At 45.4% G+C, this 22,473-nt stretch overlaps 1 protein-coding gene across 1 annotated transcript in view; it reads right to left on the reverse strand.

Annotated features, from left to right (window-relative positions):
- The window catches only part of LOC120021523 (serine/threonine-protein kinase PAK 3-like), an 86,043-nt gene that overhangs the window by 42,874 nt on the left and 20,696 nt on the right, over positions 1 to 22,473 (reverse strand). The window contains exons 2-6 of the mRNA XM_038965314.1: positions 11,555 to 11,748; positions 10,970 to 11,070; positions 10,587 to 10,740; positions 8,895 to 8,932; positions 120 to 263 (exon numbers count right to left, since the gene is read on the reverse strand). Of these exons, the coding sequence (XP_038821242.1) occupies positions 120 to 263; positions 8,895 to 8,932; positions 10,587 to 10,740; positions 10,970 to 11,070; positions 11,555 to 11,726 (609 nt within the window). The 5' untranslated portion in view covers positions 11,727 to 11,748. The remainder of the gene's footprint in view (positions 1 to 119; positions 264 to 8,894; positions 8,933 to 10,586; positions 10,741 to 10,969; positions 11,071 to 11,554; positions 11,749 to 22,473) is intronic.

The following is a 22,473-nucleotide window of genomic DNA, read 5'->3' on the forward strand; positions in this document are numbered from 1 at the left end:
GCATACTGTACAACTCTGTACTGAGTTGAGTTATTGAGGTGATTAGACTGTTAGTCTTCCTAAGTCTTAGATCTGTAACATTGTGTTAAATCATTGTTCATAACCTCAGGGTGACTCACAGATTTAGTGTGCTCAGGTCGAGGTGCGATGACGGGTGGTAGCTCATCGTTATCATCGTCATCCTCCTCCTCTTCGTCCTCCTCCTCCTCCTCCTCCTCTGACACAGGGAGTGCTATAGGGGGCTCTGTGGATGTCTTTGCACTCTGAGGTGTAAAACAAGGTGTCAGTGAGGAGGTCTGTAGTACATTGGACTGTGACAATCTGAAACGCTGGGACAGCTGCGTCACCTTTATTACTGTAAATGGTTTGTCCAGGGACTCCTAATGTTCCATGTAATAAGGCACGTCCATGCTGACAATAGACACCTCCTAAGACCATACCATTACAACAGGGTGCTCAGCTGTGAAATAAGATAGGGTAAAACATAAATATTACATTTATTCCACAGTGTAATCAGGAATATAGTTATCCAACATGATCCACTTGATTAAACCTGGGCCCCTATCCACAAATCTAGGATCTGTCCATATAATATGATTTATAATTATCTAAAAGGCAAAACTGACCCTAGATCAGCACTCCTACTTTGAGACCCTTTGTGGATACGGGCCTTGAACAAGAAAGCTACAGTACTAGAAAGGCTTCTGATCATATGGGCTGAGGTATAGATCCCTAACAGCTAGAACATGGCTAACATTCTCTGTCGTGATGTGTTTCAGTGACAGCTCATAGAACAGCATTTTACAGCATACAGTTGGACCTGGAGAGCCAAGCAAACCAACCCCTGACCCAACACTCAAACTCCAACCAGAGCCACTAAAAGCAGCCGTACAGTACGTCACACACCCATTCTGATGGTGGATCAGAGTGCTATGCAAAGCCAGTCACTCTCTCCTGTACTCCATCATAAACACCAGCATCCGGGTGACCACTTGGACTGTACAGTGGGATAGATTTCATCCATCCCTAGCCTAAACATGTAACGTAGATGGTAAAACATATCCAAAACAGCACAGCATAGCAGTAGTGGTGATTAGCTGCGGGCTATTGGTGCCAAGCCAGCAGCTCTTTGCTTAGCAGTGGAAGTTGATTTGGTTTAAGCGGTACCATGAGGGATAATAGGGGTCAGTGTTCTGAAGACAGCCCCAGATTCACAGCATACACAGAGCCGGAGAAGGCAGTGGAGATGAGAGGCTAGCTGGCTAATGATAAGCAGCGCGAGATAGCACGTTTCTACTGGGCCATGCAGTCAGATCTAAAGCAGGGACATATTGGCTCTGTGAGGAAGGAAGTGAAGAACACGTGTTCAGACATGCAGGATTTTGAAGATCATAATAGCCCTCTTAGGCAAGCGCTCAGCCCTGACAGTTTTAAACATGGGCCATTTGGAATTGTTTAAGGAGCTGCTTACGACAAGTGGTGAAATAGAGAAACCATTACACTTAAAAGAGAGTGAAGCGGTCTCTAATATCTCAAACATTTGGCAGATGGTAAGTCATGTTCATGTCCATCCAATAGAGCCTGCATATCTGGGCATACCCAGCATCAACAACATTAGGAGTTCAACATGGTTCCATTTATTGTTCAGCCAATGTAGAGGCATGTGGAAAGGAATATGGAGGAGTTACCTTGTCAAATAATGCACTGCAGGTTCTATGGCTGACAGGAGGCCCAGACGACAGCAGTCGGTTCTGAATGTGAAGGTTGAAAATGGAAGGATTTACTGAACACAGACCCACACAACATTACAGAACAATGGACTATAGAGAGATGGGGAGAGTAGAGGACAAGGGGACCATTACAGAGAGATGGGGAGAGTAGAGGACAGGGGACCACTACAGAGAGATGGGGAGAGTAGAGGACAGGGGACCACTACAGAGAGATGGGGAGAGTAGAGAACAGGGGACCACTACAGAGAGATGGGGAGAGTAGAGGACAGGGGACCACTACAGAGAGATGGGGAGAGTAGAGGACAGGGGACCACTACAGAGAGATGGGGAGAGTAGAGGACAGGGGACCATTACAGAGAGATGGGGAGAGTAGAGGACAGGGGACCACTACAGAAAGATGGGGAGAGTAGAGGACAGGGGACCACTACAGAGAGATGGGGAGAGTAGAGGACAGGGGACAACTACTGAGAGATGGGGAGAGTAGAGGACAGGGGACCACTACAGAAAGATGGGGAGAGTAGAGGACAGGGGACCACTACAGAAAGATGGGGAGAGTAGAGGACAGGGGACCACTACAGAAAGATGGGGAGAGTAGAGGACAGGGGACAACTACAGAGAGATGGGGAGAGTAGAGGACAGGGGACCACTACAGAGAGATGGGGAGAGTAGAGGACAGGGGACAACTACAGAGAGATGGGGAGAGTAGAGGACAGGGGACAACTACAGAGAGATGGGGAGAGTAGAGGACAGGGGACCATTACAGAGAGATGGGGAGAGTAGAGGACAGGGGACCACTACAGAGAGATGGGGAGAGTAGAGGACAGGGGACCACTACAGAAAGATGGGGAGAATAGAGGACAAGGGGACCCCTACAGAGAGATGGGGAGAGTAGAGGACAGGGGACCACTACAGAGAGATGGGGAGAGTAGAGGACAGGGGACCATTACAGAGAGATGGGGAGAGTAGAGGACAGGGGACCACTACAGAAAGATGGGGAGAGTAGAGGACAGGGGACCACTACAGAGAGATGGGGAGAGTAGAGGACAGGGGACAACTACTGAGAGATGGGGAGAGTAGAGGACAGGGGACCACTACAGAAAGATGGGGAGAGTAGAGGACAGGGGACCACTACAGAAAGATGGGGAGAGTAGAGGACAGGGGACCACTACAGAAAGATGGGGAGAGTAGAGGACAGGGGACAACTACAGAGAGATGGGGAGAGTAGAGGACAGGGGACCACTACAGAGAGATGGGGAGAGTAGAGGACAGGGGACAACTACAGAGAGATGGGGAGAGTAGAGGACAGGGGACAACTACAGAGAGATGGGGAGAGTAGAGGACAGGGGACCATTACAGAGAGATGGGGAGAGTAGAGGACAGGGGACCACTACAGAGAGATGGGGAGAGTAGAGGACAGGGGACCACTACAGAAAGATGGGGAGAATAGAGGACAAGGGGACCCCTACAGAGAGATGGGGAGAGTAGAGGACAGGGGACCACTACAGAGAGATGGGGAGAGTAGAGGACAGGGGACCATTACAGAGAGATGGGGAGAGTAGAGGACAGGGGACCACTACAGAGAGATGGGGAGAGTAGAGGACAGGGGACCACTACAGAGAGATGGGGAGAGTAGAGGACAGGGGACCATTACAGAGAGATGGGGAGAGTAGAGGACAGGGGACCATTACAGAGAGATGGGGAGAGTAGAGGACAGGGGACCACTACAGAGAGATGGGGAGAGTAGAGAACAGGGGACCACTACAGAGAGATGGGGAGAGTAGAGAACAGGGGACCACTACAGAGAGATGGGGAGAGTAGAGAACAGGGGACCACTACAGAGAGATGGGGAGAGTAGAGGACAGGGGACCACTACAGAGAGATGGGGAGAGTAGAGGACAGGGGACCACTACAGAGAGATGGGGAGAGTAGAGGACAGGGGACCACTACAGAGAGATGGGGAGAGTAGAGGACAGGGGACCACTACAGAGAGATGGGGAGAGTAGAGGAGAGGGGACCACTACAGAGAGATGGGGAGAGTAGAGAACAGGGGGGCACTACAGAGAGATGGGGAGAGTAGAGGACAGGGGACCACAACAGAGAGATGGGGAGAGTAGAGGACAGGGGACAACTACAGAGAGATGGGGAGAGTAGAGGACAGGGGACCATTACAGAGAGATGGGGAGAGTAGAGGACAGGGGACCACTACAGAGAGATGGGGAAAGTAGACAGGGGACCATTACAGAGAGATGGGGAGAGTAGAGGACAGGGGACCATTACAGAGAGATGGGGAGAGTAGAGGACAGGGGACCACTACAGAGAGATGGGGAAAGTAGACAGGGGACCATTACAGAGAGATGGGGAGAGTAGAGGACAGGGGACCATTACAGAGAGATGGGGAGAGTAGAGGACAGGGGACCACTACAGAGAGATGGGGAGAGTAGAGGACAGGGGACCACTACAGAGAGATGGGGAGAGTAGAGGACAGGGGACCACTACAGAAAGATGGGGAGAATAGAGGACAAGGGGACCCCTACAGAGAGATGGGGAGAGTAGAGGACAGGGGACCACTACAGAGAGATGGGGAGAGTAGAGGACAGGGGACCACTACAGAGAGATGGGGAGAGTAGAGGACAGGGGACCCCTACAGAGAGATGGGGAGAGTAGAGGACAGGGGACCACTACAGAGAGATGGGGAGAGTAGAGGACAGGGGACCACTACAGAAAGATGGGGAGAATAGAGGACAAGGGGACCCCTACAGAGAGATGGGGAGAGTAGAGGACAGGGGACCACTACAGAGAGATGGGGAGAGTAGAGGACAGGGGACCACTACAGAGAGATGGGGAAAGTAGAGAACAGGGGACCACTACAGAGAGATGGGGAGAGTAGAGGACAGGGGACCATTACAGATAGATGGGGAGAGTAGAGGACAGGGGACCACTACAGAGAGATGGGGAGAGTAGAGAACAGGGGACCACTACAGAGAGATGGGGAGAGTAGAGGACAGGGGACCACTACAGAGAGATGGGGAGAGTAGAGAACAGGGGACCACTACAGATGAATGGATCCTCACATATCAACTGAGGAGAGATTTTCATGGGTGATGAGACACAAATGATGTTTTGCGGACTTCCTGCTGATGACAATCCCTAGCTTCTGACGTAGAGATGGCAAGGTGTTCACTAGTGATATTAGTGGCAGAACATTTTGTTTCTGCACACTGACTTAATGCCATCATATGGTACCTACCACTGCTACCCTGCACACTGACTTAATGCCATTGTATGGTACCTACCACTGTTACCCTGCACACTGACTTAATGCCATCATATGGTACCTACCACTGTTAACCTGCACATTGACTTAATGCCATCATATGGTACCTACCACTGTTACCCTGCACATTGACTTAATGCCATCATATGGTACCTACCACTGTTACCCTGCACATTGACTTAATGCCATCGTATGGTACCTACCACTGTTACCCTGCACATTGACTTAATGCCATCATATGGTACCTACCACTGTTACCCTGCACATTGACTTAATGCCATCATATGGTACCTACCACTGTTACCCTGCACACTGACTTAATGCCATCGTATGGTACCTACCACTGTTACCCTGCACATTGACTTAATGCCATCATATGGTACCTACCACTGTTACCCTGCACATTGACTTAATGCCATCATATGGTACCTACCACTGTTACCCTGCACATTGACTTAATGCCATCATATGGTACCTACCACTGTTACCCTGCACATTGACTTAATGCCATCATATGGTACCTACCACTGTTACCCTGCACATTGACTTAATGCCATCATATGGTACCTACCACTGTTACCCTGCACATTGACTTAATGCCATCATATGGTACCTACCACTGTTACCCTGCACATTGACTTAATGCCATCATATGGTACCTACCACTGTTACCCTGCACATTGACTTAATGCCATCATATGGTACCTACCACTGTTACCCTGCACACTGACTTAATGCCATCATATGGTACCTACCACTGTTACCCTGCACATTGACTTAATGCCATCATATGGTACCTACCACTGTTACCCTGCACATTGACTTAATGCCATCATATGGTACCTACCACTGTTACCCTGCACATTGACTTAATGCCATCATATGGTACCTACCACTGTTACCCTGCACATTGACTTAATGCCATCATATGGTACCTACCACTGTTACCCTGCACATTGACTTAATGCCATCATATGGTACCTACCACTGTTACCCTGCACATTGACTTAATGCCATCATATGGTACCTACCACTGTTACCCTGCACATTGACTTAATGCCATCATATGGTACCTACCACTGTTACCCTGCACATTGACTTAATGCCATCGTATGGTACCTACCACTGTTACCCTGCACATTGACTTAATGCCATCATATGGTACCTACCACTGTTACCCTGCACATTGACTTAATGCCATCGTATGGTACCTACCACTGTTACCCTGCACATTGACTTAATGCCATCATATGGTACCTACCACTGTTACCCTGCACATTGACTTAATGCCATCATATGGTACCTACCACTGTTACCCTGCACATTGACTTAATGCCATCATATGGTACCTACCACTGTTATCCTGCACATTGACTTAATGCCATCATATGGTACCTACCACTGTTACCCTGCACATTGACTTAATGCCATCATATGGTACCTACCACTGTTACCCTGCACACTGACTTAATGCCATCATATGGTACCTACCACTGTTACCCTGCACATTGACTTAATGCCATCATATGGTACCTACCACTGTTACCCTGCACATTGACTTAATGCCATCATATGGTACCTACCACTGTTACCCTGCACATTGACTTAATGCCATCATATGGTACCTACCACTGTTACCCTGCACATTGACTTAATGCCATCATATGGTACCTACCACTGTTACCCTGCACATTGACTTAATGCCATCATATGGTACCTACCACTGTTACCCTGCACATTGACTTAATGCCATCATATGGTACCTACCACTGTTACCCTGCACATTGACTTAATGCCATCATATGGTACCTACCACTGTTACCCTGCACATTGACTTAATGCCATCATATGGTACCTACCACTGTTACCCTGCACATTGACTTAATGCCATCATATGGTACCTACCACTGTTACCCTGCACATTGACTTAATGCCATCATATGGTACCTACCACTGTTACCCTGCACATTGACTTAATGCCATCATATGGTACCTACCACTGTTACCCTGCACATTGACTTAATGCCATCATATGGTACCTACCACTGTTACCCTGCACATTGACTTAATGCCATCATATGGTACCTACCACTGTTACCCTGCACATGGATATGATACTGGTAGCGACCTTGTACACAGTGTACATTCTTGTGTGTTTTACTCCTTGTGAGTATTTATTCTTAGATTTGTTGAAAATTCCTTTCTATCTGTTGAAATCTGACCTGGTATTTGAACACTGCATTGTTGAGAAACAGTTTGTAGGACCTGTTGTATCCTGTTCAAGCAACAAATAAACTTTGATTTGATACATACAGTTTATCAGAGTGCTGACCGATTGAGAGGTGTGGTACCTACTACCTGGTTCTGAACCAGCCCCTTATTGAGAGGAGTGGTACCTACTACCTGGTTCTGAACCAGCCCCTTATTGAGAGGAGTGGTACCTACTACCTGGTTCTGAACCAGCCCCTTATTGAGAGGAGTGGTACCTACTGTTTGGTTCTGAACCAGCTCCTTATTGAGAGGAGTGGTACCTACTGTCTGGTTCTGAACCAGTTTCTTATTGAGAGGAGTGGTACCTACTGTCTGGTTCTGAACTAGTTCCTTATTGAGAGGAGTGGTACCTACTGTCTGGTTCTGAACCAGTTCCTTATTGAGAGGAGTGGTACCTACTGTCTGGTTCTGAACCAGTTCCTTATTGAGAGGAGTGGTACCTACTGTCTGGTTCTGAACCAGTTCCTTATTGAGAGGAGTGGTACCTACTGCCTTGTTCTTAACCAGTTCCTTATTGAGAGGAGTGGTACCTACTGCCTGGTTCTGAACCAGCTCCTTATTGAGAGGAGTGGTACCTACTACCTGGTTCTGAACCAGCTCCTTATTGAGAGGAGTGGTACCTACTACCTGGTTCTGAACCAGCCCCTTATTGAGAGGAGTGGTACCTACTGCCTGGTTCTGAACCAGCCCCTTATTGAGAGGAGTGGTACCTCCTGCCTTGTTCTTAACCAGTTCCTTATTGAGAGGAGTGGTACCTACTGCCTGGTTCTGAACCAGCTCCTTATTGAGAGGAGTGGTACCTACTGCCTGGTTCTGAACCAGCTCCTTATTGAGAGGAATGGTACCTACTGCCTGGTTCTGAACCAGTTCCTTATTGAGAGGAGTGGTACCTACTGCCTGGTTCTGAACCAGCTCCTTATTGAGAGGAGTGGTACCTACTGCCTGGTTCTGAACCAGCTCCTTATTGAGAGGAGTGGTACCTACTACCTGGTTCTGAACCAGCTCCTTATTGAGAGGAGTGGTACCTACTGTCTGGTTCTGAACCAGTTCCTTATTGAGAGGAGTGGTACCTACTGCCTGGTTCTGAACCAGCTCCTTATTGAGAGGTGTGTCACCTGCTCTATCAACACTTCATCAGGACCATCAGAGTGCTGGGAGTCAGCAGGCCGGCGCCACCGCCTGGGAAAACGAGCCATCTCCAGACATAACAAAACCATCATAGAGAAAAGGCCTCTGTGTGCCAACTCTTCACACCCAAGCCAGAGGTAAAGTACCAACAGACAGAAAGAGTGAATGCAGTTGAGTGCACACGACCTCTGAGAGTCTTCTCTCTCAGTCCACCGATGAAACATTACTCTGACAGCGACACAGCCCAGAGACAGTCATTTGGCTGATTCCCAAAAGGGACGGTTAGACTCTGAGACAGTCATATGAGGTCATGTTAATGGACCCAGCGAGAACACGCAGTCTGGCTTACAGTGCTAACTAAAACTCCAGAGCACACTACAGCTGACAAGAGAGCACTACACAGAGTATACGCTCATATTTGTTTCTCTTTCAATAAATGCTAATGAGTTGTTAAGAGGAAAAGAACATGTTTGAAATGAAGTAGCACTTACCAGAGTGTTGGCTGCTATGTATCCCTGTGCTGACTTGTCTGAAAGAGAAAGGAATCATTGCCAGACGTCTCATTCTCTTACATTAACAACAACACACTGACAGTTAAATACAACCAAGTTGACAACACACTGACAGTTAAATATAACCAAAAGAACAACACACTGACAGTTAAATACAACCAAGATGACAACACACTGACAGTTAAATATAACCAAGATGACACCACACTGACAGTTAAATATAACCAAGAGGACAACACACTGACAGTTAAATATAACCAAGATGACAACACACTGACAGTTAAATATAACCAAGATGACAACACACTGACAGTTAAATATAACCAAGATGACAACACACTGACAGTTAAATATAACCAAGATGACAACACACTGACAGTTAAATAAGCAAGATGACAACAACACACTGACAGTTAAATACAACCAAGATGACAACACACTGACAGTTAAATATAACCAATATGACAACATACTGCCAGTTAAATATAACCAAGATGACAACACACTGCCAGTTAAATATAACCAAGAGGACAACACACTGACAGTTAAATATAACCAAGAGGACAACACACTGACAGTTAAATATAACCAAGAGGACAACACACTGACAGTTAAATACAACCAAGATGACAACACACTGACAGTTAAATACAACCAAGATGACAACACACTGACAGTTAAATACAACCAAGATGACAATACACTGACAGTTAAATACAACCAAGATGACAACACACTGACAGTTAAATATAACCAAGATGACAACACACTGACAGTTAAATATAACCAAGAGGACAACACACTGACAGTTAAATATAACCAAGAGGACAACACACGGACAGTTAAACATAACCAAGATGACAACACACTGACAGTTAAATATAACCAAGATGACAACACACTGACAGTTAAATATAACCAAGATGACAACACACTGACAGTTAAATATAACCAAGAGGACAACACACTGACAGTTAAATATAACCAAGAGGACAACACACTGACAGTTAAACATAACCAAGATGACAACACACTGACAGTTAAATATAACCAAGAGGACAACACACTGACAGTTAAATATAACCAAGATGACAACACACTGACAGTTAAATATAACCAAGATGACAACACACTGACAGTTAAATATAACCAAGAGGACAACACACTGACAGTTAAACATAACCAAGATGACAACACACTGACAGTTAAATATAACCAAGAGGACAACACACTGACAGTTAAATATAACCAAGAGGACAACACACTGACAGTTAAATATAACCAAGAGGACAACACACTGACAGTTAAATATAACCAAGATGACAACACACTGACGATTAAATATAAACAAGATGACACAGTTAAATATAACCAAGAGGACAACACACTGACAGTTAAATATAACCAAGAGGACAACACACTGACAGTTAAATATAACCAAGATGACAACACACTGACAGTTAAATATAACCAAGACATGAAAAAGTGTGCCGTGGTAGCTATGAGGTCACAGAGTGGATCTGACCGCATGTACTGTAGACTCTTCAATAAATATTCAAAGCTTTTGCTCACCACAGCAGCATATTTCCACTAACTCAATTATTCAGAAATGTAAGGCAGAGAGATGATCTGAAACACAGACAGCAGCATCTGGTGTTTGTGTGTTCATACCTCCGGAGGTGAAGCTCATGTATTTCTGGTTGTTGACTGTCTCTTTGGAGTCGTAGAACTTGAGCACGTCCAGCACGGCCTGAGGGTTCTTCTTCTGCTCCAGCTTGGTGATGTTGGAGGTCTGAAGGAGCCGCGCCCACTGCTCTGGGATGCCCTGGGGGAGAGAGGTCACAGGTCATAGGTCAGAGGTCAGATCCACTCTGTGACTTCATAGCTACCATGGCACAAATGTTCATGTCTTGGTTATTTTTAACACGCAGTGGTAATATGGGCCATTTAAGGGTATACTCAAAACCTTCACTGTACACCTTCCTTGTCTGTGATGTACCGTATAACGTTGAAATATATTTACTGGAACGTTGATCTGTCAAAGATGTACGTACAGTGAACTCCCCTGTAACAGCATCAAAGCCAACATGGATGGTGTGCTCAAAGTCTGAGGGCAGGGAGATCTCAGGACGCTCCTTCTCCTTCTTCTTGTTCGCTGCACGGGAGAAAACAAAAAGAACATTCAGATCTAGTTCTGATACATAGTACACCGACCTTTTAAAGAGATACATTTTCAAATCAGTGTCGTATTATTCCTGAGCAGAGAATAAAAATATTTTTAGAACAAGAACTGTCTTTACACGGATTATATGTCTCTAGCAACTTTGATATAACTCCGATTGTTTCACTCTTTGCCAAGGGTGGAGCTAAATATAAATACAATACCCCTTTCTGAAATTGCATAACTTAGAGAGGGCTCCTAACCCTCATAAAATTGTGATGTTACTCTATCACTGATCAACGGGTTCCTTGTTGTCAATGGACCTCGTGAGCCAGTGGTGATGTCTCGGGCACACAGTTTTCCTGGAAACTCAAAACAACTCCAGGTCTTGTTTTTCCTGTTTAGGTCATGAGGTCAGGACAAGCTCATGCAGGACTCTAGTTCTACATTAAAGTGTGATATGCAGCTGTCTGCTCACTCTTGTCTCCTCCAGGGAAGATGGAGCGCAGGCGGACCTTCTTGTTCTTCTCCTCAGGAGCCATTGGGAGAGGTTTGGAGCCGTGATTCACTGTTGAAGAGTCTCGGGGACTACTGTTCATTCTCAAGGGAGGGGCTGGCGGTTTCTCTTCAATATCGACTCTATCGGACATCTTTAGTGACACTCACAATCTCCTAGGAAGAAAGAAAAACAAGAGAGAGGGAAGTTTAGCATGGTGCTATAATAAAACATGAATTAAGAGATTCTTAGGATCAAACTGGAAAAGGAGAAGAGAGCCTTGCCTACAGGTCCACAACTCCCTCTGCACACTGCAGGCTTACAACATATCAACATCCATCAACGTCCAACATCCATCAACATCCAACATCCATCAGCATCCATCAACATCCAACATCCATCAATGTCCAACATCCATCAACATCCATCAACGTCCAACATCCATCAACATCCAACATCCATCAGCATCCATCAGCATCCAACAACATCCAACATCCATCAGCATCCATCAACGTCCAACATCCATCAGCATCCAACATCCATCAGCATCCATCAACATCCAACAGCCATCAACATCCATCAACATCCAACAACATCCATCAACATCCATCAACATCCACCAACATCCATCAACATCCAATATCCACCAACATCCATCAACATCCAATATCCACCAACATCCATCAACATCCAACATCCATCAACATCCATCAACATCCATCAACATCCAATATCCACCAACATCCATCAACATCCAACATCCATCAACATCCAATATCCACCAACATCCAACATCCATCAGCATCCATCAACGTCCAACATCCATCAGCATCCAACATCCATCAGCATCCATCAACATCCAACATCCATCAGCATCCAACATCCATCAGCATCCATCAACATCCAACATCCATCAACATCCATCAACATCCATCAACATCCAATATCCACCAACATCCATCAACATCCAACATCCACCAACATCCATCAACATCCAACATCCATCAACATCCAGCCCCCATTTAGAGACGGATTTTCAATCTCAATAACTGAATCAAGAAATGTGAGGAACGTTGGTAATGGTTTTGAACGTGAGTACAAATGCTGTAACACATATGAGTTGCCTTAGACTTCATCAGGAGTTCAACATAACGCCACAAGATAAAGCCTTTGAACGGCTGTCTCTCTCCCCCTCACTGTGTAATGTTTGCTGTCAGTAGAGGCATGAGCAGCCTCTAGCCAGCGTGTTTAAATCCCCATGGGTCACAAGAAGAGCTCTCTCTGAGCTCCAGGGGGGCACAATATCCCATAATCTGTCTCTACATAAACCTACAATTTCCTGTCATAGTTCCACTCTCTGATTCCTAATCTTTTTCTTGAAGGAAGGCCTCTGTGTTCAGGAACTACTCTGTGTAATGTTTTAGATCTGCCGTGTGCCAAAGAAAAAACTTTCCAATCCCAAGACTCACAGCCTGGAAAACATCTAGCTACAAAACCATGTTTAAATCTAAATGACTACATTCAACAGAAGCTCTGCACTAAGTAGATTAAACATCTTTGCTGAGATGCTGTTCCAATTGTCTGCCAAACTGATGGAGAGAAACTGACAAGAAAGTGTACAGTATATAGACTGCAGCCCATCGACTTACATTCATACAGGAGGAGATAAATCCACCAGTACACATCTGACTTCATCTGGCATCATCTGTAAACAGAATATCTAGTCCTCAGCATAGTCAAACCCTTGCATCCCTGATTGACACATATTCTCATGTAACATCATGAACTACTGCAGTTTATACTGTATTTTGAAGCTTATTTATAGTATTCTGCCTGTGTAACATGATAATCCGAGATTCAGCCCAGCCTCAGTTCAGACAGACACTCCCAGATATAGAAACACTGACATTCAAATCAATCAATGTTTATGGCACTACATGTTTCAGGAACATAGCTCACAATTCCGGTGTCTGTTACATTGTGTTCCATTACACTATGGTGTATGTTACATTTCACACAACATTCTCTCAGGCATCTCTGTCCTAAATGTCAATATGTGAGGCATTTGGGCCAGCGATTTAGAATGTGTGTTCAAGGCATGTCTCCTCGGTTGCAGTAAGGGTAGTGACCAGTTAGGGTAGTGCCCAGTTAGGGTAGTGCCCAGTTAGGGTAGTGCCCAGTAAGGGTAGTGCCCAGTAAGGGTAGTGCCCAGTAAGGGTAGTGCCCAGTTAGGGTAGTGCCCAGTAAGGGTAGTGCCCAGTTAGGGTAGGGACCAGTTAGGGTAGGGACCAGTTAGGGTAGTGACCAGTTAGGGTAGTGCCCAGTTAGGGTAGTGCCCAGTTAGGGTAGTGCCCAGTTGGGGTAGTGCCCAGTTGGGGTAGTGCCCAGTTAGGGTAGGGACCAGTTAGGGTAGTGCCCAGTTAGGGTAGTGCCCAGTTAGGGTAGTGACCAGTTAGGGTAGTGACCAGTTAGGGTAGTGCCCAGTTAGGGTAGGGACCAGTTAGGGTAGTGACCAGTTGGGGTAGTGCCCAGTTAGGGTAGGGACCAGTTAGGGTAGTGCCCAGTTAGGGTAGTGCCCAGTTAGGGTAGTGCCCAGTTAGGGTAGTGACCAGTTAGGGTAGTGCCCAGTTAGGGTAGGGACCAGTTAGGGTAGTGCCCAGTTAGGGTAGTGCCCAGTTAGGGTAGGGACCAGTTAGGGTAGTGACCAGTTAGGGTAGTGCCCAGTTAGGGTAGTGCCCAGTTAGGGTAGTGACCAGTTAGGGTAGTGACCAGTTAGGGTAGTGCCCAGTTAGGGTAGGGACCAGTTAGGGTAGTGACCAGTTAGGGTAGTGCCCAGTTAGGGTAGGGACCAGTTAGGGTAGTGACCAGTTGGGGTAGTGCCCAGTAAGGGTAGTGACCAGTTAGGGTAGGGACAGTTAGGGTAGTGACCAGTTAGGGTAGTGCCCAGTTAGGGTAGTGCCCAGTAAGGGTAGGGACCAGTTAGGGTAGTGACCAGTTAGGGTAGTGCCCAGTTAGGGTAGTGCCCAGTTGGGGTAGTGCCCAGTTAGGGTAGTGCCCAGTAAGGGTAGGGACCAGTTAGGGTAGTGACCAGTTAGGGTAGTGCCCAGTTAGGGTAGGGACCAGTTAGGGTAGTGACCAGTTGGGGTAGTGCCCAGTTAGGGTAGGGACCAGTTAGGGTAGTGCCCAGTTAGGGTAGTGCCCAGTTAGGGTAGTGCCCAGTTAGGGTAGTGACCAGTTAGGGTAGTGCCCAGTTAGGGTAGGGACCAGTTAGGGTAGTGCCCAGTTAGGGTAGTGCCCAGTTAGGGTAGGGACCAGTTAGGGTAGTGACCAGTTAGGGTAGTGCCCAGTTAGGGTAGTGCCCAGTTAGGGTAGTGACCAGTTAGGGTAGTGACCAGTTAGGGTAGTGCCCAGTTAGGGTAGGGACCAGTTAGGGTAGTGACCAGTTAGGGTAGTGCCCAGTTAGGGTAGGGACCAGTTAGGGTAGTGACCAGTTGGGGTAGTGCCCAGTAAGGGTAGTGACCAGTTAGGGTAGGGACAGTTAGGGTAGTGACCAGTTAGGGTAGTGCCCAGTTAGGGTAGTGCCCAGTAAGGGTAGGGACCAGTTAGGGTAGTGACCAGTTAGGGTAGTGCCCAGTTAGGGTAGTGCCCAGTTGGGGTAGTGCCCAGTTAGGGTAGTGCCCAGTAAGGGTAGGGACCAGTTAGGGTAGTGACCAGTTAGGGTAGTGCCCAGTTAGGGTAGTGCCCAGTAAGGGTAGTGACCAGTTAGGGTAGTGCCCAGTAAGGGTAGTGCCCAGTTAGGGTAGTGCCCAGTTAGGGTAGTGCCCAGTAAGGGTAGGGGACAGTTAGGGTAGTGCCCAGTTGGGGTAGTGCCCAGTAAGGGTAGTGCCCAGTTAGGGTAGTGCCCAGTTAGGGTAGTGCCCAGTTGGGGTAGTGCCCAGTAAGGGTAGTGCCCAGTAAGGGTAGTGCCCAGTTAGGGTAGTGCCCAGTAAGGGTAGTGCCCAGTTAGGGTAGTGACCAGTTAGGGTAGTGCCCAGTTAGGGTAGTGCCCAGTTAGGGTAGTGCCCAGTTAGGGTAGGGACTAGTAAGGGTAGTGACCAGTTAGGGTAGTGCCCAGTTAGGGTAGTGCCCTGTTAGGGTAGTGCCCTGTTAGGGTAGGGACCAGTTAGGGTAGTGCCCAGTTGGGGTAGTGCCCAGTTAGGGTAGTGCCCAGTTAGGGTAGTGCCCAGTTAGGGTAGGGACCAGTTAGGGTAGTGCCCAGTTGGGGTAGTGCCCAGTTAGGGTAGTGCCCAGTTAGGGTAGAGGTTCTTGTTTTTCTCTGCTGCTCTGTTCCATTATTATTCCAGCTGCAGGCTTTAGGGAGCCCTCTCCTGGAGCACCAGGACCAGGGTAATATAATGAGATTGACGAGAGCATGCTCTGCATAGGAAACAGTGGGCCCTGTAGGTATAGAAGCAGCATACAGAACAGTGAGCCAGACTTGCAGCTTGCAGTAAAGCAGCCCCCGAGTTAGGGATTCCAACTTCATCAGGAACATTGGCCTATTTAGGTAATGTGGAGAGGGCACTCAGATGAAGATGGGAAAGTCATCTGAAAGGCTCAGAGAGGATAAATGTGGTTAAGTGAAGGTTAGGGTCAACCCTGTGCACTACAGATTAAGATGATGAGAAAACAGCAACAGATTACGGTAATTCCCTCTTCAATGTAAACTAGTAAAAGTCAATGAAGAGCAACCTTCAATATGACAGCACATTTTTCTCAGGCTGTTAGAAGGATGCGAGCTAATGATCCATATGGTGCTGGAATTGTGCTATTGATGTCCAAATGCTTTGTTCGACTGTGAAATCACAACGGGATAAAGAGAGACAGAGAGAGAGAGAGAGAGCTGGGGTACATGTTCATATCTCTCATCCCCTCTTTCATCCTCAATCCCTCCATCCTCCATCTTAGGATCTTTTCATAGCCTCGCCCTGAGGCCCATCATGTGATGTAGAGTCCAACAGTCTCTGAATCAGGGCCCGGCACACAGCCTCTCAGACTGGAGACCTACATTAGTGGACAAAGACCAGCAGGCAGCACAGGATTTACTCCCGGACCATGGGAAATCTCTCATATATAGAGGTAGAAGGAGCTTTTGAGACATCAAATATCTGTGTGTGTGTTTTTGGTTTTACCAGAGGTCCTCACAAGGATAGTAAAACAAGATGAATTCAGTGAGGGCTAGAGTTAGAATTAGCGTCAGGGTTTGGTTAAGGGTTAGGGAAAATAGGATTTTGAATGGGAATCAATTGTTTGGTCCCCACAACGATAGTAAACAAACGGGTGTGTGTGTTAGTGTGTGTATATATGTGTTGATTAGAAGCCTATATGTAGGTGTTTATGGCGAGTTTGTTACATCCTCAGGCGTTTTCAGTGATAATACACTAAAGTAGCCGTGTTCCTGGAGGACTGAAACAGTCAACACAAAGCTTCCTCCTGCACTTGTTTAGGTATTGGTGACTTTTTCTGGATATACCTTTTTTTATATGCAGTTTTCCTGGATATACCTGAAAGCATATGAGGGCTTCTGTTTGATTGTGTTAGTCTCCCCACGAGGAGTGAGATGTCATTAGATTCACTTTTACAGACTACGGGAGGGTCTGTCTACCGCCCTGCAGTCTGGTTATCCTGCACACCATCAGGGAATAGCTTAGAGTAATGCTAAAATACTGAAATTAAGCTTTGAAGTGAATTGAACTTAGTTTGTATTTCCCAGCCCAACAAAATCAGCTGGTGTTGAGTGGCTAATGCTAGTTGGTATCTTTGATCAGAAAATATCTACTGATTTCTCTAACCTAACATGAGGGCAATTCCACTTTAAAATGTAGGCCAAACAAAAGCCATTGACTAAAAAGTTTAACAAACCATTCAACTCTATGCACGAGGACTACTTTTAACAAGTTCCACTGAAACATTTACAAAAACAAATTTAGTGAAAGAACTGTGCAGAGGCAAACTTAAGTAACGGAATTACAGTAACAGTTTAATATCTGCTCTGAATTAAGATTCAAAGATGTCTGCAGAAAGAATGGGGTTTCAGCTATGACATGTACTGTGCTACATTTATCATTATTTTATCTGTTTTAACAAACCTTTTTTATTTGTGTACTTATGTATTGTATATATCGTTTTTTTGTGATGTGGTTTTCATATAAGCCCTTTGGCTTCCAACCCCACCTGCACACTGCTTATTTTTTAAATGTGTTTTTATCTGTATTGTTGTTAAACACTTGTTTTCCTTGGTGCAAATCAATTCAACTTATACTTAAGCTTAAATATGTCACCTTGAGTTTGAACAAATCTATTTTGGTTATTGAAATACAGTAAAGGGAAGTGGATTCACATCCGGTAACGGAATTACAGTACGGAATTACATCATAGGCTCTGATCTGTATTACATAATTATGAATTTCATTATCCTCATATTTCACACGTTTGGACATCACAGCCCAGCACAGCAGAGCACAGTAGAGCACAGTAGAGTGCAGTACAATACAGCACAGCACAGCAGAGTATAGTAGGGTAGAGTTCAGTACAGTGCAGTAAAGTTCAGTACATTACAGTAGAGTTCAGTACAGTACAGTAAAGTAGGGTATACTCGACTCTACTCTTCTCTACTATACTCTACTTTACTGTACTGTACTGTACTGTATTGTACTGTACTAATATGCTCTACTTAATGTACTGTACTGTGCTATCCAAACTTGTGAAACATACATCTATGATACACTACATGTCCAAAGGTATGTGGACACCTGCTCGTCAAACATGTCATTCAAAAATCATGGGCATTAATATGGAGTTGGTTCCCCCCTTTGCTGCTATAACAGCCGCCACTCTTCTGGGAAGGCTTTCCACTAGATGTTGGAATATTGCTGTGGGGACTTGCTTCCATTCAGCCACAAGATCATTAGTGAGGTCAGGCACTGATGTTGGGCTATTAGGCCTGGCTCGCAGTCAGCGTTTCAATTCATCCCAAAGGTATTCGATGGGGTTGATTGAGGTCAGGGCTCTATGCAGGCCAGTCAAGTTATTCTACACCGATCTCGACAAACCATTTCTATATGGACCTGGCTTTGTACACGGGGGCATTATCAGGCTGAAACAGGAAAGGGCCTTCCGCAAAGTGTTGCCACAAAGTTGGAAGCACAGAACCATCTAGAATGTCATTGTATGTTGTAGCATCAAGATTTCCCTTCACTGGAACTAAGGGGCCTACCTCGAACCATGAAAAACATCCCCAGACCATTATTCCTCCTCCACCAAACTTTACAGTTGGCACTATGCATTGGGGTAGGTAGCGTTCACCTGGCATCCGCCAAACCCTGAATCAACCGTTGGACTGCCAGATGGTGAAGCGTGATTCATTCTCCAGAGTCCAATGGTGGAGAGCTTTACACCACTCCAGCTGACGCTTGGCATTGCTCATGGTGATCTTAGGCTTGTGTGTGGATCCTCGGCCATGGAAACCCATTTGATGAAGCTCCCGACTAACAGTTATTTTGCTGATGTTGCTTACAGAGGCAGTTTGGAACTTGGTACTGAGTGTTGCAACCGAGGACAGACGATGTTTACGCGCTGTGTGTAAATAAATTTGACCAAATAACGTGTTGGAAAGGTGGCATCCTATGACGGTGCCTCGTTGAAAGTCACTGAGCTCTTCAGTAAGGTCATTCCACTGCCAGTTTGTCTATGGAGATTGCATGGCTATGTGCTCAATTTTATACAACTGTCAGCAACTGGTGTGGTTGAAATAGCCAAATCCACTTATTTGAAGGGGTGTCCACATACTTTTGTATATACAGTGTAGGTTCAGATTTGGTATTTTTGTCTGTAATAAAGCCCTTTTCTGGGGAAAAATGTATTCTGATTGGCCAAGCATGGCTCCCCAATGGGTTGGCCTGGCTCCCAAGTGGGTGGGCCTATGCCCTCCTAGGCCCACCCATGGCTGCACCCCTGCCCAGTCGTGAAAAAAACTGAAATATGACATTTACATAGACCCTTTACTCAGCACTTTTGGCAGCGATTACAGCCTCGAGTTTTCTTGGGTATGATGCTACAAGCTTGGCACACCTGTATTTGGCAAAATGAAAACAGGTTTTTAGAAATGTAAAAATAAAGAAAATAAAAAAAATATGAATACCTTATTTACATAAGTATTCAGACCCTTTGCTATGAGACTTAGGTGCATCCTTTAATCAGTACTTTGTTGAAGCACTTTCGGCAGTGATTACAGCCTTGAGTCTTCTTGGGTGTGATGCTACAAGCTTGGCACACCTGTATTTGGCAAAGCGAAAACAGGTTTTTAGAAATGTTTGCAAAAAAGAAATAAAAACTAAAATACCCTTTGCTATGAGACTCAGGTGCATCCTATTTCCATTGATCATCCTTGATAAGTTTCTACAACTTGATTGGAGTCCATCTGTGGTAAATTCAATTGATTGGACATTTGGATTTGGAAAGGCACACACCTGCCTATATAAGGTCTCAAGCCATGAGGTCGAAGGAATTGTCTGTAGATCTCTGGAGATACCTGAAAATAGCTGTGCAGTGACGCTCCCCATCCAACCTGACAGAGCTTGAGAGGATCTGAAGAGAAGAATGGGAGAAAGTCCCTGAATACAGGTGTGCCAAGCTTATAGCGTCATACCCAAGAAGGCGCGAGGCTGTAATCACTGATAAATGTGCTTCAACAAAGTACTGAGTAAAGGGTCTGACTAATTATGTAAATGTGACATTTTCAGTTTTATTTTTTTATACATTTGAAAAAATGACTAAAAACCTGTCTTGCTTTGTCATTAGGTAGGTCAGTAGGTTGATGAAAAAAAAAATATTTAATCCATTTAAGAATATGGCTCTACCGTAACAAATTGTGGAAAAAGTCAAGGGGTCTGAATACTTTCCGAATGCACTGTATATATATATATACAGTACCAGTCAAAAGCCTCTGAACATCCTCTGATTTGTTGATGCAAGCACTGATTGTTCATTCCACCTTGTCTGCGAACCAGATAGGGACCTGATTGGTCTGTGTTTTTACTGTAGTGGTCATATCTGGCCAGCGTCTGGGTTTTGTATAATTATATATATACATACAGTACCAGTAAAACGTTTGGACACACCTACACATTCCAGGGGTTTTCTATATTTCTACTATTTTCTACATTGTAGAATAATAGTGAAGACATCAACGCTATGAAATAACACATATGGAATCATGTAGTAACCAAAAAAGTGTTAAATAAATCAAAATAGATTTATATTTGAGATTCTTCAAAGTAGCCACCCTTTGCCTTGATGACAGCTATGCACACTATTGGCATGCTCTCAATCAGCTTCATGAATAAGTTAACAGGTGTGCCTTGTTAAAAGTTAATTTGTGGAATTTCTTTCCTTCTTAATGTGTTTGAACCAATCAGTAGTGTTGTGACAAGGTAGGGTTGGTATTTTTGGTAAAAGACCAAGTCCATATTATGGCAAGAACAGATCAAATAAGCAAAGAGAAATGACAGGCCATCATTAAATCAAAACAAATCAAATTGTATTGGTCACATACAAATGATTCGCAGATGTTATTGCGGGTGTGGCGAAATGCTTGTGCTTCTAAATCCAACAGTGCAGTAATATCTAACAAGTAATATCTAACAAACTACAGAACATATACTCAATACACACAAATCTAAGTAGGAATGAATTAAGACTATATACATATGGACGAGCGATGTCGGAGTGGAACGGACTGACATTATTGACATTACTTTAAGACATGAAGGTCAGTCAATCTGGAAAATTTCAAGAATATTGCAAGTTTCTTCAAGTGCAGTCGCAAAAACCATCAAGAGCTATGAAGAAACTGGCTCTCATGAGGACTGCCACAGGAAAAGAAGACGCTGTTAGGTGCCTCCTAAGAAGAGGTAGGTGCAGGAGTCAGGGGCAGGAGAGCAAGGAAGTCCCAGTAGCACAATCGTTTATTGGAAGTCCCAACACAACAACAACAGGTGGGGAAACACACCCAACGAAGTCGCCACACACAGGGAAGTAACGTAACACAAGGAGGAAAAACCTCTACTCCTAATTACAGTCCAAACGGTACAACGACCATGAGAAAAAAAACCCGGTGGCGCAAACACGCACCCCTAACAGAGCAACAACAGTAAATAATCCCGCACAAAGAAGTAGCAGGCAGCGGAGGTTAATAAACCCACCGAAATTAACTAATAGGACACAGGTGTAAACAAAACAGACAGACACAAATGAAAAGGAAAAATGGTTCGGTGGCAGCTAGTAGGCCGGGGACGACGACCACCGAGCACCACCCGAACAGGGAGAGGAGCCACCTTCGGTGGAAGTCGTGACAGACCCAGAGTTACCTCTGCTGCAGAGGATACGTTCATTAGAGTTACCAGCTTCAGAAATTGGCAATTAACTGCACCTCAGATTGCAGCCCAAATAAATGCTTAACAGAGTTCAAGTAACAGACTCATCTCAACATCAACTGTTCAGAGGAGACTGTGTGAATCAGGCCTTCATTGTTGAAGTGCTGCAAAGAAACAACTACTAAAAGACACCAATAAGAAGAAGAGATTTGCTTGGGCCAAGAAACAACGAGCAATGGACATTAGACCGGTGGAAATCTGTCCTTTGGTCTGATGAGTTGAGACTTTTGGTTCCAACCACCGTGTCTTTGTGAGACGCTGTATAGGTGAACGGATGATCTCTGCATGTGTGGTTCCCACTGTGAAGCATGGAGGAGGAGGTGTGATGGTGTGGGGGTGCTTTGCTGGTGACACTGTCAGTGATTTATTTAGAATTCAAGGCACACTTAATCAGCATGACTACCACAGCATTCTGTAGCGATATGCCAT

The sequence above is a fragment of the Salvelinus namaycush genome, chromosome 26 (assembly GCF_016432855.1).
Source record: "Salvelinus namaycush isolate Seneca chromosome 26, SaNama_1.0, whole genome shotgun sequence".
NCBI lineage: Eukaryota > Metazoa > Chordata > Actinopteri > Salmoniformes > Salmonidae > Salvelinus > Salvelinus namaycush.